The sequence below is a fragment of the Sceloporus undulatus genome, chromosome 5, assembly GCF_019175285.1.
Source record: "Sceloporus undulatus isolate JIND9_A2432 ecotype Alabama chromosome 5, SceUnd_v1.1, whole genome shotgun sequence".
Taxonomy (NCBI): domain Eukaryota; kingdom Metazoa; phylum Chordata; class Lepidosauria; order Squamata; family Phrynosomatidae; genus Sceloporus; species Sceloporus undulatus.
Window position 1 is genome coordinate 173,050,100 of NC_056526.1, and position 19,335 is coordinate 173,069,434.

General features: G+C 41.2%; 1 protein-coding gene across 1 annotated transcript in view; it reads left to right on the top strand.

Moving 5' to 3' along the window:
- The window catches only part of UNC5C (unc-5 netrin receptor C), a 154,761-nt gene that overhangs the window by 96,921 nt on the left and 38,505 nt on the right, over window positions 1-19,335 (top strand). The window contains exons 8-11 of the mRNA XM_042469705.1: window positions 3,615-3,671; window positions 7,187-7,378; window positions 12,211-12,555; window positions 16,341-16,428. Of these exons, the coding sequence (XP_042325639.1) occupies window positions 3,615-3,671; window positions 7,187-7,378; window positions 12,211-12,555; window positions 16,341-16,428 (682 nt within the window). The remainder of the gene's footprint in view (window positions 1-3,614; window positions 3,672-7,186; window positions 7,379-12,210; window positions 12,556-16,340; window positions 16,429-19,335) is intronic.

A 19,335-nucleotide genomic window follows, 5' to 3' on the forward strand; every position in this document is an offset into this window, starting at 1 on the left:
TTTGTTGGGCTGGGAAAGCACAATTTAGGTGGTAAAGAGAGCTGGCAGATTGATCACCATGCGCCAAACTCTCCTGTATAAATGGTGTCCCTGCTCCTGCTGAGCTAGTTGGCCCTGGGAAGAGGAGAAGAGCATATTAATCAGTGTGTTTCTCAGCTGTTTACAGCCATATATGCAGCAGGGAGTAGGGTGTGAGGGTAAAGAGATGCAACTATATTGGTTTGGATGGGAGGAAACTGTGATAGTGATGTATCCCTGTAGGCTGAGTGGCAAGAAGACTGGGTTTATGTTTGTGTATTTGAAGAAAAGGGATAGAGGAAGAGACAGGTAGCAAGCTCTTTCTGTGTATAGGTTTGTATGAGAAATTGGGGGCTAAGATGAATGCTTGCCGTGCCTTATCAAGAGTTGAGGCATTACCTACCACTGTCTTCAGCAACTTTCTGACTCCAATCCATTGCTTCATGCAGCCTTTGGTGGGAGGAAGCTACCCACCCCAACATAGGTCACAACAAATCCTTATTCATCCTCTTTTTATGTGGCATGGGCATATGGGCACTGAAAGTGCCAAACCATTATAGGAAATGAGAGGCATCCCGTATGCTTCCCATACTTGTCAAACCTTGTATCCAGTCACCCTGGCAGAATCAACCCTGTAACCAGCCAGCTGGCATTTTTACTGTAAGGCCAGTGTGGGTGAGAGAGAGGAACAGGCCTGGAATACTACCACTGCTGTATTCACTCATGAGAGACTGAGGTGCTGGAGGAGGAGGAAGCAGCGGTGAGCTGGACACAGCTGAGATAGATGCCACTGTCTGGCTTACTGCTTCACAGTTGACCTTATATCAAGAAATAGGTATTGGGGGCACTAGGGTTGTTGTCCAAGAGGAAAGGGGGTGGTGACTTTTAAAAACTTTAGGGTCCATTGCTTGAGTTAGTCAACACTTTTTTTTTACTGGGTGGACAGTGTGCTCAAAGGGCTGTCGTGTCCTGTGATAACCAGGACTGCTGAGTAGCCATACATGTATTTTGAAGACAATAGGAGAAAACAAGGCTATATTGTGCTTAAACGGGATCTGTTTCTATGTAAGCACAAGATCTATGACAGAAAAAAATTGAACTGCAGCAATTCATTCATAAATACACATCACCACTTAATGTTAAAATCAGTGACTAGCTAACATGTACATTTGACATGTGAAGTTTTTGAGAACATGTGAACTAGCTTTTAAACATGTGTGGCTTTTCCTCATACGTTTCCATCGTTCCCATATGGTTCTTTTCTTCCTATGATGAGAATAGTGAGAAAGAAGCCATGAAAAAACTATTTCTACACCTATTTGAATACTTTTGTGATCTGAAAGCAAAGATGAGGTATGGATCAATGAAGTATTATCATTAATGTGAGGCCTAAAGCAAATTACAATAAGATGTGCTTGTGAAGAAACAATACCTGTTATTAACAGGCTGATAGTTTCTAAGTGATCAGCATGCTCAGGGTTTCACAGTGACCTATCTTTTGGCCAGCTAGAACACTGGCTGGCAATTGATTTTGCTTTCAAGTAGAAAGGCAAGAGTACATGGTTCAGGGACAAAAGCCCATTTCTCTGTTCATCTTTCTTTCAAACATTTCCATATTCATGGGTTGCTAAAGATGAAAGGACCAAGTAGATATGCTAGCTCTCCTGCAAATGGTTTGCATGTGCTGTATTAAATTAGTGTACCTGTCAAAGCAACAGTAAAATGGGTTCTGCACACCAACTGGGATCAAACGCTGGGATCAAAGAGGAAAAGTAGCATCAACCTAAAATTATTGCTACCACTTGATAAGAGGAGGAGACAAAGCAGACATTGTTGTCCATGAACAAGAGTGAGGTCTGTGTGCACAAGGGCAAAGAGGCAGTACCTGGCTGCCCCCATCCTCAACCAACTCAGAGGACGGAAGTCTGCCGGGGAAACATATAGATGCATCAGTGGTATTGTGCAAAGAGCTACTAGATATCACTTGATCAATATGTAAGTACTATACTCAAGTTGATGTAAATAGGATTGTGCCAGTATGAGTAAACAATAGGAGTATGGGCTCAGTCTGCACCCAGCACTCTGCCCACCAGGCATATGTTTTCCCAAACCAATTGCCCCAGAAGAATTTCCTTGGCCTGTCAAATCCCCCGTCTCCTGTAGACACCCTTAAGGAAAGTTTTCAAAAGCAAATTTATTTCCATATGAAACAAGCAGATACCACTTGCAGCATCTTTTCCCCATTCTCCCAACTCCACACAATGTCAGGGTTCTTGTGAAAACAACAAAGAGAATATTTGTAGCTTCATAAATGCTGAGGAGAGAGAAACATTTCATTCATGAATATTATATAGTCTTCTGCAATTTTTTCATGTTGCACAAACATCCACAAGTCTCTGTTTACTGTTTCTTCATTTCATTGTTTTCTCATTTTTCTCTTCTTTTTTTGAGTTGTATATAGTACAAATATTCCATTCCATTTAATTTATCTTGTTCACTGATCTCAAATTAGTATCACTGCATCATTGCCGTATGCCTGGACACAATTTATTACAATTGAGCAAAATGCACTTCATTCAGTGCTCTTGATCCAGTGGACCAGCTTCTCTTCATCTGGTGCCTTGACCGTATGCTTCATTATTTGGAAAGAAGCCCAACTGTTTTCAGTGACAACTTGCTTCCCAAGTAAACATGTCTCTCTTTTGTTATAAAGCAAAGAAAGAGATGTTTCCTGTATCACAGTGATTGCAAAATGGGCTAAATCACTGTATTATCATTGGAAATCATGAACAAAGTCACTTTTATTTATTTCTGTCTCTACTATTTTAAAAAAAGTGAATTGTGTTATGATTTTGTCAATATTACACAAAGCCATCACAATCTAAAATAAATTACTCCACGATCTGAAGGCTCCTATTGATTTTCTAATGATCTCAAATGGAACACATTCCATTTCCAACTCTCTGGCAAATTGCTTGCTCCCTGGAGAATTCCTATTGGATTTCTGTTAAAGGGAAGGTTAAAACCATTTCCCCAGAAATCTAGGGGAAAGGGAAGGTGGGAGAATAAGCCTTTTGCATGGATTGAGCTCTCAGTAAATGGGTATTTAACCTCTGACCAATGACAGCAAGCCTTTTTCAGTTCTATTAGGCCAACAGCAAGTTACCATAATTAAATAAAAAAAACCTGTTTAGAGCCTTACTGAATATGTCCTGGGAATTAAAGCATATGGCAAAGATTGGAGGGAAGAAGACTTTCCATATGCTAATGACCCTTGATGTCTGAAATAAATTAGATCCATTAGAGTTTATGCTCAATAAAAGAAAGACTTTAAGCACTCCAAAGTTAGTGACTCGAGACCGATTTTTGGCTCTGAAATTCAATCTGCCTACTTATTAATTCTTAGTGAGACTCCTGAGCAGACAGGAGATGCAAAATTATAATAGTATGCTGAATCAGAATTTTAAAGTACCATGGGTTTCGTTTCATTTTTCCTTTTTTCCCTTTAAATTAAACCATTCTTCATGTATGTGTGTGTGTTTTTAAAGCTCCCTTTGTTAATTTGATTTTGTTCCCATCTTTTTTTTCTTTTAAAGGTTTCATTTACCCTATATCAACTGAACAGAGAACCCAGAATGAATATGGATTTTCTTGTAAGTGTTGTTTGATATTATATTCTTGGATACTAATTTCTTGGTCCAAGATTTACTTTCAGTCTAGTCCTGTCTGTACCTAGAAGAGAAGTTTTACACCCAGATAGAGTTGTTCTTTGCTTGTTTTAATGAAATAGCCTAGCTGCTATATTAGGGAAACAGATGGATAATAGGACAAGAGAGGGGATAGTTGAGAAAACTGGAGAGGAAGTAAAAACTGGTGAGGAGTAAGGTATTTAAATCCCCATCAAAAGCAGGCAACTTAGAAGCACAAAATGATTGCAGATATTTGATTTTGATGAGGGAAGGGAAGACAGCAAAATGGAATAGTTTCCTGGTTGATTTTGCTTTCACCTTCCTGCACTATCTGCTGGCTGACAGATGGAATACGATAAATAGCAGTGTTTTCAAAATGGAGCCTATAAATTCCATTAGTGTAGAGTAGATTGAACTTGATCATTCCCTTTTGGACATCTCTCTGTTTTTAGCTACACCGCTGGGAAACAGCTACAGACTTAAAGAAAGTGGAGAACAAAACATGGAAAAGATTAGGGTGATTTTTTAAAAATATTTTCTTTAGGCAGAAAGCATGCAAAGTGAAACACTAAAAAAAGATACTGATAAGTTTACATTTTCTAATCTCAGCCTGCTTAAAAATAATAATGATAGGATTTCTTTTGCCTACACCAAAAGTCTGCATCAAGTTTCCTGTCACGTAATCAAGCCTTTCTGAACGATATCCAGGGAGGGGGCAAGGAGGAGAAGAGTAGCATTAAGTATTACACTGGGATTAGTGAAGGAGATGTGTTACAACCAGATAGCACAAAGTCTCATAAGCTGGCCTCGTTCCCACAGGAGAACTACAGAAAATCCTGCCTTGCTTTTAGAGATTTTGTAGCTTTCTACTCTACTGAAATCTGAGAATAGATGGAGCTAAGTGAATAAGGTGGGAAAGATTTAATGGGAAAGCTTGCTTCAGCCATAAACTGTAGTCTAGGCAAGCAGATATTACTCACCTCTAGATTCACCCTCTCTGAGATAGGATATGAGTTCTGGCGTTCCTTATGGGGTTGTTGTAAGACTACAGTGGGAACCTCTGGCCCTCTCAGACATTTTGGACTTTAACACACCTGCTATCATGGCCAATGGTAAGGAATTATGGAAAGGGTAGTCCAAAACATCTGGAAGACCAGTGGTTCCCTAATCAAAGAAAAGTGTCCATGTCAAGCACTTTGAACCTTCAAAATGTGATTCTGTGCACTGTTCATTTGTTTGCATTATTTTAATTTATGAAGCAAAAAAAGAAAGAAAGAAAGAAAGAAAGAAAGAAAGAAAGAAAGAAAGGCAATTCAGAAATTGCCAAACACCTTGCTTCAGTAGCCAGGCTATTTGGAAAAGTGCTTTTGGTCAGTTGATGTAGACCTTCCTTACTTGAGAGATGGCAGATTTCTTGAATTCTGTCCATTTGCAAACAAATGTAGTACAGTGCTTCTTAGGCTATCTGGTGTGGGAGACTGGCAGGTCCCCCCCCCCCCCCAATATGCCAGGCACTAGCAGTAAATGTGCGCTTATTGGCTATAGTCACTTCTTTTCTTTCTAGAAACTTGCCAGTGTCTTGACATCCAGAGGCTCATGGACCAACACTGGCATACCCTCCAACTGCCCCAATTTGGTAGGGACGGTCCCAATTAATATTTTGCCATCCTACTTTTTTCAATAGCGTTTAAAGTGTCCTAGATTTTCCCTCTTCTTCCCACTTTTCCCCTGTGTCCTCAGCTCATTTAAATTGCTGCAGAAGTAGTATGCTCTCAGTCAGCCTAATGGGAGGGGAGAGGAAAGGAGAGACAGAACCATATCCTTTCCAATAGGCTCAGCCAGAGCAAACGGTGACAGTCTCTTCTAGCTTGTGTATTCTTCCTCAATAACAACTTTTGCCATCTTGACCATGTTCTGATGTTTCTTGGCCATACGTGTCTTGGTTTTCATCTGTAAAATGTTGGAGAGTATGCATTTCCAGAGATCACTGTTTTCAGTAGCATTGATGTAGAAGACTTTAATTCAAAATTTCTTTCAAACAATATGAGCTGGCCAATTTTGAAAAATGTTTATGGTGAGAAAGGTTATATTTTATAGCCAGACACAAAAACCTTCTTTTAAAAAAAATCAGTTGTGTTACACTGAGACAGGTCCCTGAAGGCTTCCCATGTGTTGCAAGACTTGTAAGAGCCAGTCATAGGTTTACAGTAGTTTTCAAGTGCAAAACCACTTCTCCTTGGAATTTATGTTCCCAAAGTCCAAGAAGGAGCTGCAGTGCTATCAGTCAATAAAAATGATTATGTCAATTGTAGAGAAAAAAAGATTAACCATCCGTTAGTTTGTTTAGAATATTTTGTCCTGCCCTTCAGCCTCAAAGGTTCCCAAAGCAAAAGCTCTTGTTCTCTTGATTTCTCTCATGTGCACACAGGCACACTGTCTATCACACATACACATTGGCATACACCTAATTTATAATATTGTATATTTATAATTCACATTTACAGTTGTTGCACCATTGCAATAATGGCAAGTGTTCCCCAAAATCTACCAGAGAAAGCCAGGCAGCCCTGCCAGCAGAGGGAGGGATTTCCAAGGCGCTGGGAAGTGGAGTGGCAAGTGAAGAAGTGTCCTCTCCCAAAAATGAGGCATTTTGGGACAAGGAGTTGTGACAGGACTCCACAGGGATCCATCGAGATACTAGTTGTAAAGCACCTCAGGGGTGGATTTTTCTTCATTCACTACCCCATTCCCCAGTGCCTTGTAAATCCCTGTGTTGGAAGTACTGCCTGGCTTCTAAGGTCAGTTTTGGAGGTCCCAGATCAAGAGATGGAGCTACAGTGATGGGGCTCCATAATCATGGCTATGTCTCCTGATGCAGGTTGCCAGCCATAGCTCCCCAAGTAATCACATTATATAGTGACTTTAGGAATTATCAGTACATAGTTGATAAATTTTAAGACCTTTTGGTTTCATTGAATATTTGTCCCTTGAATTATTTCCTTAAGGATGCAACACTAAATTCAGATGTAGGAGATGCCCTCTATTTTCTGCTAAAAAAAAATTACATTTAAGCATTTGGTGTAAGAAAAAAAAGTGTAATTGCTTGGTTGATTTTATAATCAGATCTCTGCTAGATTCAAATTCATCATTTACCCTGAAAAGGCTTTGATGAATACCTTTCGTCTACATTTGCCTTATCTGGTTATAAATAGTCCATTATTATTCTTTTTTTACAAGAAAATTACAGAGATAAGGAATGAGAACCCAGCTATAAGTAAATTCATATATATATTGACTGAACGGCCCTACTGCTGAGGTTCTAAAATAGATTTTGAATTTACTTATAAAATAGGTAGTAAACTTCTGTAAGAAATGATACTGATATAAGTGTATGAGAACTATGAGAATATTGTTAATATTTTACATTTTTACATTTCTGTGCCGCTAATCCAATATTTTCTTTTCCTTTTCCCTCCTAGCTGCTCCTGACTCAGATGATGTTGCTCTGTACGTTGGAATTGTGATAGCTGTGATCGTGTGCCTGGCTATTTCAGTGATTGTTGCACTATTCATCTACCGGAAAAACCATCGGGACTTTGAGTCAGATATTATAGATTCCTCAGCACTAAACGGTGGATTTCAACCTGTTAATATCAAAGCTGCAAGGCAAGGTGAGTTCTGTTCAATACTGACCAAATTCGAGGAAATGATGTAAAGAAAAGCCCTGAGGATCATGTGAATTATGGTATATTTCTTTATGTTCTAAAGATAATGTGCTAAAATGCAGCTAGTATGAGTTATAAGTAAATGATACATCAAAACAAAGGAAAAAATACAGTTTTACTCTGTATTTGTCAGTACCCAAGGTTTCATTTACCTGCACCTGACAAAATATATCTCTAGGCATTTTCTGTGTCCTCCAGCGAAACTCTATGGTATGCTTCCACCAGAAGTCATTCATTAAATACGGTTCACTATTATTCACTATTTTCACTATCTGCCACAAATCAGGGAACATATGCCCTGTGGAGATATATATGTGTGTGTGTGTGTGTGTGTATATAATGTATGTTTAATCTGAATGTCATTGGTTTATACAGAGGCTGGATGGCCATCTGTCGGGGATGCTTTGATTTAGATTTCCTGCTTGGCAGGGGGTTGGACTGGATGGCCCTTGTGGTCTCTTCCAACTCTGTGATTCTATGATTCTTACCCCATTTTCATACACACCCTGACTCAGTAATATCCCATCCCTCCTTGCCTACCTAGAATCTTAGTCCTTTGCATAATGAGTCAATCAGTACTGTAAAGCTTGAGTTCAGACTATCTGAAAATATATATTTCCTGCCCAAGTTTTAAGATCTTTGGGTAGAGATTTCTCCCAGTCCCACATTTCTCTCAGGAACATTTGGTAGGGCACCAGAAAGAGCCTTCTTAGTGGCTTCTCCAAAGCTATGGAATTCTCTCCCTCATGATAGGAGATTGGCCCCTTTCTGATGTCTTTTCCTGGCAGGCAAAGACCTTCTTTATTCCACCAGGCATTTGGTTGCTAACTGGACAGTGCAAAATGTCTTTTAACTGGGATATGCTGTATTTTTTAAAAAAATGTCATTACTATATTATGTGCTCACTGTGTTTAATTTGTTGCAAATTAATGCTTTAAAAATTTATTATATTTTTTACATTATATTATGATTCATTTTACTCTTGTTCTGTTTTTAACCTATATTGTAAGGCATCTGCGGTCCCATTTTGGGATAAAGGCATGATATAAATATGATCCCTGGAGCCCTAGTGGCGGAGTGGTTAAATGCCTTTACTGCAGCCACAATTGGTGAATCTTGTAAATCGATCCCAGGGCTCCACGGTTGACTCAGCCCTCCATCCTTTCGTAGATCGGTAAAATGAGTTCCCAGCTTGTTGGGGACAATTGGTTTACAGGTTGTAAACTGCTTAGACTGTGATTTATAGAAGACAGTAGTATAGAAATGTAAATACCATTGCTACTGCTATTGATTTGATTTAATTGCTTGAATATCTGTACAGGGGTGATAATCCTGTAGCCTGTAGGCTATATATGGACCCCAAGATTTATTGGTGGCTTCAGCTGACCCATCATGAAGCTTGGCTGTTTCTACTCTGGGAAATCTCAAAATTCATTAAATTTGGCTTTAAAAAGGGTACAGGACCATTTTGGGATTGTATGCAAACTGTGGTGGGTCCTGGAAGCCAAAATTTGATCAGTGGAGCTCCAAAGCTTGTCGACCCCTTCTCTACAGAATTAGAAGATAAACTCATTTAGAAATCCACTCTTCAAGTTTTTGTCCTTCTTTTCTTGTTTGGCCTTGCAGCTCAACCAGTGCTTCAACTGGTCCAAACACATATGTCATTGCCCACATTTTAATTTCTAAAGAGCCATGGCAGCCAGCTGTGACTGACCATTTATCAACTGATTTACCTAGCCTAGATAGAGTGACTCATCTGTCTGTCATTTCCTTAAGTCATGCTTTTATTGAATTTCATGTGTTCCAATAGGAACAAAGAAGAGAGAAAAGTCTGCTGACTTTTTCAAGTAACTCACTCCTTTTTATAATATCAAACCTATGTTCCATACAGTTTCTGAGCTCCAGACAGGGGTGGTTGTTTTTCAAAATGCTCATGAGGATGAGTTAATGGACTAAAAAGACATTCTATGGGCCCCTGAAGTCTCCTTCCGTTGTTACTAAATGCTGTTGTGCTGCCTAGCTTGCGCCTTGTTGGTGATTTTAAGCTGTAATTCCTGTCTCCAGCAATTAGTGGTTAGGGAACGAAGGGAGGTGTAGGCCCCTTTCAGGATCCACAGTTATAGTGCTATGATTCCACTCTACTGCATCATCCTGTGGAATACTGGGATTTGCAGTTTATGAAGGAATAATTAGAATTCTCAGCCAGAGAGCTGTAGTGCCTCACTAAACTACAAATCCCTGGATTCCACAGGATGCAGCCATGGCATAAGGCATTATCATAGTACTATAGCCATGTAATTTGAATGGGATAACAGTGGATCCTTATTGGCCATGTGAGGACTAGGGATAAAGACCAATAAATGACAGTTTTCTACTGTTACCTCTCATTTATTGCTCTTTGTCCCTAATTCTCACATGAACAATAAGGAGAGCTCCAAGGACATTCTGGGCTGCAGAGGGGATCTGAATGATTTTCTATGATTTAAAAAAAAACATGAAGTATTAGTATGTCAGTGAAACGCTAGAGTGAACATCCATCCCTGGCATTTTGTGTTTCTCCTCCAGAAATTTATCCCCTCCCCTCAAGCCTTCAGTGAGACAGTCCAGTGGTAAAGGAATAGGACTTGATTTTACTGATTGCTTAAACTGACCCTTCGGATAGATTTATGTTGGTAGCTCTGAAGGTTTAGAAAATAAAGGCAATGAAGCCAAGAAGGACTATGAGATGGAAAATACTTGTTAATGCTGCATCTTAAAACACACACACAGACACACTGTTTTGCAAATTAAAGTTAAATCAAGTTGGAAGTAAATACATCCAGAGTTTTGTCCAATGCAGAAGATTAGCAGCACTGCAGTTTTCTTGCCAAGGATTCATTTAAAGCAGTGCTGCAGAAGGCATTCAAGAATATGCCACAGGCAACAATTCAGCTCTGACTAAGAATGATAAAGAATATGATTTCATAGTTGTTTGCAATTCTCTGTTTTCTTTTCCTCTTTCCTTTGATCACACTGGTTGATGTTTTGCAGTCAGCATTTTGCAAAAATATGCCAGAGAAAATTTACTCTATAGAGCATTTGGATTGAACTCCAATTTTCATGATTAATTGTTAATTGTTGTGTTCTGTCCATCACGTTTGCAGCCCAGTCCTGACTTTTTGCCCTGTTCTCGTTCTTGTTATTTGAACTTGCTAGTGCATATATTATTGTGCTCTACAAATGACAAGTAACCTGGAAAAAATAATACCATTGTAGAACAATCTTTGCAACTGTAGCTTTAAAAAAAGGATCTGAGTGTGTGTGGAAGGATAATTTGTATTCAGAAACATGACTTAAGCATTAAGTTTTCTTGGCAAAGACTGGGATTTTCACTTTAAAATTTAATTATATTAGCATAAAATCCAGGTTTTGTGTAGTGGATCAAGAGGGGAAAGTTTGATAACTTTTGGATCTAGGTTTCATAGCCCAAACCTGTAATTCATGGGATTCTGAAGATATCTAGGGGGTGACAGGGTACTCAACCTTGACAAAGAACCTATATCACATTGTGTGCGTGCACACATGCCCTCATGTTGCCTGTCGACTAACGGTGACCCCATGGATTTGATAGGGTTTTCTTAGGCAAGAAAAAGCGGTTGCCCGACTCGGCGGGCTGACCGCTTTGCCGCTAGACGCAGCGAACGGCTACAAGCCCCAGAGTGCTCTGGGGCTTGCCCCAGCTCCCTATTGGTATGCGGGGTGAAGGGGAGGCCCTTCCGCCCCGCGACGCTCTGGGAGCTGGGCTCGGTGACCGGGAGTTCCGGTCCTCCAGGGCAGATGATTGGTTCTGCGGGCCTGGAGGAGGAGTCTCCTGGTCAGGTGGTACTGAGGGCGGGGCTTAGGCCTATATAGGCCGTGCTGCCAGCCCCGGCCCTCAGTCGGCGCTTGGCTCCGGATGGTTAGGAGCCAAGCAGGAAGGGAGGAGGAGCTGAGCCTTCTCCCACCCACCCACCGCTTGGGTTTGGGTTTTTTGTCACAACTTTGGGGCGGCAGCATAGGCCAGGATCTGCACGGTGTGGTACCAGGGCTACGGAGCTCTGGTTTGGGAGTCAGTCGGGACCCGGGGGCGAATAGGGCAGGCGTATGGCCATTGCGGGGGCCATAACGCGAGAGCGCCTCCTGGTGACTAGGGGCTTAGCGAATATGTGAACGCATGGCAGAGATGCGGTCATACGGTGTGCCTTAGCCCCTAGGTCATCCCAATACCTGGTGGGTGCCAGGTTGTGGTTAATCAGACAAACGTGGGGTTTGATTTCGCAGATCCTGACCTCATGCTTTGTGCCAACCCTACCAATGGTTTGCTTAATAAAGTTGTGGCCTTTCCTCCAGCATGGTCTCCTGTGGTTATTCGGCAGCAGCATCTGAGGCAAATACTCAAAGGTGGTTTTGCCAGTTCCTTCATCTGAATTATAGCCTGGCATATAGCACCTTGTATTCATTGGCAGTCTCACATTCAAGTACTAAGAGGGGCTGACCCTGCTTAGCTTCCAAGATCAGAGGGGATCTGATGCATTTAGTGCATTTAAGTTGATTAAAGCAAGGTGGTAATGATTCTATACCCAACTGGAAGCCTCTACATCCCTTCATAGCAGATGTGGAGATCAGAGGTGTTCTTTTCTTTTCTCCAGCTGTCATTTAGACCCCTACATTTTCTTTTTACTCTAAATGGTGTTTCAAATGGTAAGAATATAGCTTATGCAAACTAACTTTCATGTGGCATCTTTTTGGTTTGAATGCAGATCTCTTAGCTGTGCCTCCGGACCTCACCTCTGCTGCAGCCATGTACCGAGGGCCCGTCTATGCCTTGCACGAGGTCTCTGATAAAATCCCAATGACCAACTCTCCAATTCTTGATCCACTGCCCAACTTGAAGATCAAGGTGTACAACAATTCGGGTTCAGTCACACCACAGGATGAACTGTCTGACTTTTCATCCAAACTATCCCCACAGATCACTCAGTCCTTGCTGGAGAATGAGGCATTAAACATGAAAAACCAGAGTCTTGCACGGCAAACAGATCCATCATGCACTGCTTTTGGCACCTTCAACTCTCTTGGGGGTCATCTGATTGTTCCTAATTCAGGTAAACAACTACACACACAAGCTGTCTGGTTTTTTCTTTTAAAAAAAGTATTCTATTTTATTTCTTAGTAAAAAAAAAAGTAGAAGGATGTAGGTCATTTTTGGAAATCTATATCTTCTATGTTTAGAATGAAGAGTGTCTTTTCTCCCATTTGGGTTTACTCAAGTATTACACATATTCTCTCCCCAAAGCCCTGGCCTTCTTTAGCAGAAAATTGCAAAGCTCTGAGTCATTGCCTTCAGAAGTATTAGACCTCCCAACTTCCTTGTGTAGTGGGATTCAGAACCCTTGACCTTTTCTTTCATGTAGCACCAAAGAAAGGGAAAGGGGGAGAGAAAGGAAAAGAAAATGCCCAGCTTCAAGGCAGAATCTGTTACTGCTGATGCTAGACATAAAAGGGACAAATTAATTAGAAAACAAATCAGTTGTTCCAAATTCCAGTTTGCTTCAGATATGTCTGGTGTGAGAGAAACATGTTTAGGATGTGACAGATTTTTTCTTTTCTTTATCATGGCCTAGTTTCCAGTGCAAAACATTCTTTCTCTACAGTTAACTCTTCAGTATTTTTGTTTTGTTCATTTTTTTAAATAAAAAAACTATTATTCAGTGTTGGGTGTTCAGCAAAAAAATAGAAGAAATATACAAATCTTTTAAAGGATTGCAATGGCCCTTTCTGTAGGCACACCCACCATCATTTTGCTGATGAAAACAAGGCCACATTAGACCAAGCAACATGAGAGTGTGGTCAAGATGACGAAAGTTATTAATGATGAAGAACAGACAAGCTAGGAGAGCCTACAACTGTTTGCTTTTTTTCTGAGCCTTCTGGAAAAAGCAAGATTTCCTCCTCCTCTCCTCTCTCCCCTGCTGAGTTGAGTGCAAACTATTTTTGCCTTTTGCATCAGTGGAAGTGAGGCAAGAACAAAGTGGAAAAGTGGAAGGAGAAAAGGAACTTATGCCATTTTAAATGCTGCTGAAAATGTGGGACAGCAGAGAATTAACCAGGACTGTCCTTGGCAAGTTGGAAGGCATGCTGTATGTTCTAAAAGCTGGGGATGAAATTGTCTGGTCTCTGGACTACATGCAGCCATTTTATTTCTCCTGTGGCTCTTATTCCTATTATAACTCTTCCAGACTCTCTCCATATGCACCTATTATTATTATTATTATTATTATTATTATTATATGCACTTTTTTAACATAACAAAATGGCTGAAAAAAAATATACAAAAATTAGCCAGAAATTGACTCCAGTGGGCACATCCTCCCCCCCCAAAAAAATCTTCAAAGACAAACTAGTAGAACAACCCAATAACTAGCCAAACTTGCCACTGCAGTATTCAGAAGTAACATCTCAAAATCTTATTTTCAGGAGTCTCTGAATGTGCCATTGCAGTTTGTTAAGAGATTACAGAGCTGAAAATGGCCTCTGGAAGCATGCGCATGCTGTTCTAAAAAACCTATGCATAGGAGGGAGTTGAGTGAACATGAGGCATCCCAAGGCGAGCAATCAAATTGTATTAAGACAACCAAGATATGCATGTATAACTGCATTTCTGGGGTGTCCCACATGTCTTCGTGAACCATGCATATACCAGGATGTGCTGTCATGATGCAAGCATGCATACATACACAAGCAGTCCAGCACTTTTCTATCTGAACAGTACAGCAAGTAGGAACCACCTATCTGCACAAATATTCAAATAGCATACAAACCAGGACTGACATTGATACAAAGTATTCTGAATAAGGTTGAATGTTACTTTTAAACAAGATCTATATCTTAATAGTTGGAAAAAAACCAACTGTTGATCTTGCAGTTATCACTGTCTTGTATGTTTTTATGAAGCTGAATTTTGTGCCCAGTTCCTTATTCCCTTTTCTAACAAATTGCTGTGTGAATAGCCTTGATAGTTTATTTGACCCCACACCACAAAACATGAGTTATGAAATCCAGTATCACACATCTCCATCACCAGGAAATGCTGCCCTTCGAGATGCATAATCAGTCTCTAGTATTGTTTTTGTGCAAAGCACAGAGATGCTCAGTCACCACAGTCAGCAGTTATTAATAAGGTAACTGTAGCTAAACATCCAAAATAAGCACTAAGCCACCCAAAATGACACTTCCACATCGCCATGAGAAGACCCTGCATGATATATTACAAAGGTGAGTTCCAGCCATTTGTTTTTGTTTTGTTTTTTGCACAAGGCACTGTCATCTGTAGGAACCTCACCAAAAATGCACAGTTGACTTGGAAGTGTCATTTGGCATTCAACCTTATTCAATACACTAATTTTTGATGCTGCAAGCTCTGTAGCAGAAGCAAGCCAAATCATTTTGGAATATTCCACAATGGCCTTTCTCTATATATGGCAGGAAAAATACAATAGCAGCAAAGTAGAGAAAGTAAATGCCCTTTCAGGACTCCTAGAATCTCATGCCAGAGATGGCAACAGCCTTATTCTGTCTAATGGTAGGGTTGGCCATGTGCACCCATTCATTCATATTCCGTTTTTCTCACACACACACAGAGGGGGAGAGAAAGGAAGGGTGGGAAGAAGAGGGAGAGAAAGAGAAAGAGAGAGAATTGTGCATTATAGCCACACAGAACATTACAAAACAACTATATTTTGCAATTTCCCCCAATCTTGTACATCTAGTTGGGTCACAGTTCCCATTGTCCCTGCCTGAGAATGTCCCCCAATTGTGGAAGGCTAGCGTACTGACACGCTGATAGAAACATGATTTATATGAGAAGTGAATTACATGGAAGGAAAGTTTCCTATCCCATTCTCTCTCAAATAGTTCCTTATAGTAACCCAAAAGCCTCTGTGGAGGATATAGCTCCCAGATCTGACTAAGTATGTCCTTAATTTTTAATCTTGGTGATTCTAGCATCAGTACATGCAGAGAATTTACTTTTCTTCCCTGATTGGCTATGTTTTTATACAGTTGTGATCCTTGATATATCCCAATACTTGGGCTGAATAAAGTACAACCCTCCCTCTCTCTTGTTTGTGTTGTTGTTGTTGTGTGCCTTCAAGTAATTTCTGACTTATAGTGACCCTTAGACAACCCTATTGCAGGATTTTCTTGGCAGGATTTGTTGAGAGGCAGTTTCTTTGCCTTCCTCTGAGGCTGAGAGATTGTTCCTTGCCCAAGTTCACCCAGTGGGTTTCCATGGCAAAGCAGGGATTCAAACCCTGGTCTCCAGAGTTGTAGTCCAACACTCAACCCACTACATCACCCTGGTCATCTTAGTTTAGAGAAAGCTTCGTACATATAGATGATGATCAGATAAAATTAATATCCTGGGGCTGGGATAAATGGGGTTGGGAGATGCTTACTGTTTCACGAGGCAAAGTTCTGCTGGCTCTCCTCTGCCCCAGTTTGTTTAAATAATAATTGCCAAAGGAAAAAAAATCCTATTACTGCTGTTTAGAATGGGAAATACAACTGTTGGTGCCCTCTTCCAATTTTTACAATGCAAACAGCAGAGCAGCCATCTGCTTGTTCCTTAAATAAAATAAACAGGAGTTGGGGGTGGGGAGACCCTGCTTTCCAACTCCTACAATGTAGAAGAGAAGGCTGGGAGGCACTACTATGTAATAAACTGCCAGGTGTAAGCATCTAGAAGCTTTGGAAAAATATCATTTGGGTGGGATTTTGATATGTTGAGCTGCTTCTTCACAAGCTTCTTGCTCAAAAAGGTCATTCTGCTTCGCTTTTTCTCTCTCTTCATTTTCTCTGCTGCTAGCTTATTCTTGTTGTTGTTCTGCAGGAGTAAGTTTGCTGATTCCTGCAGGGGCTGTTCCCCAGGGGAGAGTCTATGAAATGTATGTGACAGTTCACCGCAAGGAGAACATGAGGTAAAAGAGGCTCTGCTTACAGTGCATTTGCTTTAGCACTAATTGCTGGGAGGAGGCAAAGTGTGTTAAGGCAACATTCTGATCAGAATATACTGTAGATATAGATGTATATTGACGCAAGGTTGAAAATCTGCTGAGTTGGTCAAGCAATGCCAGAAGGGGGATGAGATGTGGGTTGGGTGGGAATCTACACCGAGCTCTTTCCTATATGGTGTGTGAGTTTGGGATTTGAAAGTTACATTGTGCTACTAGCAACCTCTTTGGTTTTGTTATATAGCTTCTGTTTAATTTGATTTGGGTAAAAGTAAATGCCACAAGGATACAATACAACATAATACTGAGAGGTGAACTATAAGGTAATGTCACCAGCCCCTTGACAGGAATTATTGTCACATTGAACTGTGTACAACTGAAATATAATATTTTATACAAAACCTAGTATCCTGGAAATTTGAGAGCCTATGTGTTGTTTGTTCATCCACAAATATTTGCTTTTAATTGGTGCTTGGTCAGCCACTTCTACATTAGTATGTTTGGAAAATTAAATTTCAAGAGAAGCATTTTTTTTTTTTACTCACCATATCCATATCCTGGAAATGAGAAATGGCAATTACAACAATTTTTGTAAAATAAAAGTAAATTTAAAAACAAAATTACTACAAACACACCCATTAACCCCTTCACCTCCTAAAAAGCCTTAGATCTTGAGCCATCTACTGAAAATTATATAGGCCCCAATAAAATTGCTAGTCTCGGTAAGAGTAGACCTACTATGATTTGCTCCTGGGTGAGAACTGGGGAAAACCAGGCCTGATTTTTTTAATTGTTCTGAAATATTTTTGGTGTATTTGCTAGGGAGATGGCAACAATATGGCCAAAATAAAATTGAGCAGACCCACTGAAGTAACTGCTGAATAGGAAGTAAGGACACATTTGTTGTTGTTCTGTGCCTTCAAATTGTTTCTGGCTTATGGTGGCCCTAAAGTGAACCTATCACAGGGCTTTCTTGGTAAGATTTGTTCAGAGGGGGTTTGCCGTTGCCTACCTCTGACAGAGAGTAATGTGCCCAATGTCATCCAATGGGTTTCCATGGCCAAGGCGGAATTTGAACCCTGGTCTAAAGAGTTATAGTCCAACACTCAGACCACTACACTATGCTGTCTTGCACGCACACACACACACACACAATAAGAATAATAATATTAATAATAAAATATTTATTTATATCCCGCTTCTCCCTTCTGGAATCTAGGCAGGTAACAACAGTCCAATAAAACAGATATACAGACAATAATAAAATTTCCCTAATTCTCTCAACCCTCCCTCCTTCTGCTAAAATTACCCATAAACATCAAGACACAATACAATGTCCCCAGTACAGTGTACTTAGTTACAAATTTTGTAACCAAGGATCAACACAGGTCGACACAGGCCAAATCACAGCACATCACATCAATTCAATAGATATACTGAACTTTTATTTTCCAATAGCTATGAAGCCCTAGAAGGGGTCCTTGGTGCTGTTGCTTACCAGTGGGAAAGCTGGAGAGATGGCAGTTCAGATCATAGAGAAGCACCTGATTTCAGCTTGGGGGGGGGCAGAAATGAGATTGCACTTTTAAATGAAATGAACATACCTTTTCCTTCCCTCAAAACCAGGGGTAGGCAACCTTTTTGAGCCGGGGGCCGGGTTGCTGTCCCTCAGACAACTGGAGGGCCGAAGCCGGGGGGTGGAGCTTCTACCCCCTGGGGGCGGGGCCGTGTGCCGGGGGTGGAGCCTCCACCTTCTGGGGGAGGAGCTTCTACCCACAGGGGTGGAGCTTCCACACCCAGGGGCCAGGCCACCTCCTCTTTGCCGGCCCCTGATGGGGCCCCAGGCCCTCTCAGAGGCCGGGAAAGAGCCGACGGAGACCACCAGCGCTGGAGGCCTCCCCGTCTTTCCTGGCCCCTGACGCCAGGGGCCCGCTGCCGCTGTCGGAGCCCTCCTGGAGGGCCACAGCAAAGGCAACGGGCCTCCCAGGGGCCCGCTGCCGCCATCGGAGCCCTCCTGGAGGACCCCAGCGAAGGCAACGTGCCTCTGGAAGGCCCGCTGATGCCGCCGGAGCACTCCTAGAGGACCCCAGCGAAGGCAACGGGCCTCTGGGAGGCCCGATGCCATCACAGGAGCCCTCCTGGAGGGCCCCAGCGACGGCAACTGGCCTCCCAAGTTTGTGATTCCGCAGGGGCTGTTCCCCAGGGGGAGGCGAGTCTATATGAATGTATGTGACAGTTCACCGCAAGGAGAACATGAGGTAAAAAGGGCTCTGCTTACAGTGCATTTGCTTTAGCACTAATTGCTGGGAGGAGCAAGTGTGTGTTAAGGCAACATTCTGATCAGCATATACTGTAGATATAGATGTATATTGACGCAAGTTGAAAATCTGCTGAGTTGTTCAAGCAATGCCAGAAGGGGGAGGATGTGGGTTGGGTGGGAATCTACACCGAGCTCTTTCCTATATGGTGTGTGAGTTTGGATTGGAAGTTACATTGTGCTACTAGCAAACCTCTTGGTTTTGTTATATAGCTTCTGTTTAATTTGATTTGGGTAAAAGTTAAATGCCACAAGGATACAATACAACATACACTGGGAGGTGAACTATAAGGTAATGTCACCAGCCCTTGAAAGGAATTATGTCACATTGAACTGTGTACAACTGAAATATATATTTTTACAAAAACTAGTAACTATCCTGGAAATTTGAGGCCTATGTGTTGTTTGTTCATCCACAATATTTGCTTTTAATTGGTGCTTGGTCAGCCACTTCTACATTAGTATGTTTGGAAAATTAAATTTCAAGAGAAGCATTTTTTTTTTTTTACTCACCTATCCATATCCTGGAAATGAGAAATGGCAATTACAACAATTTT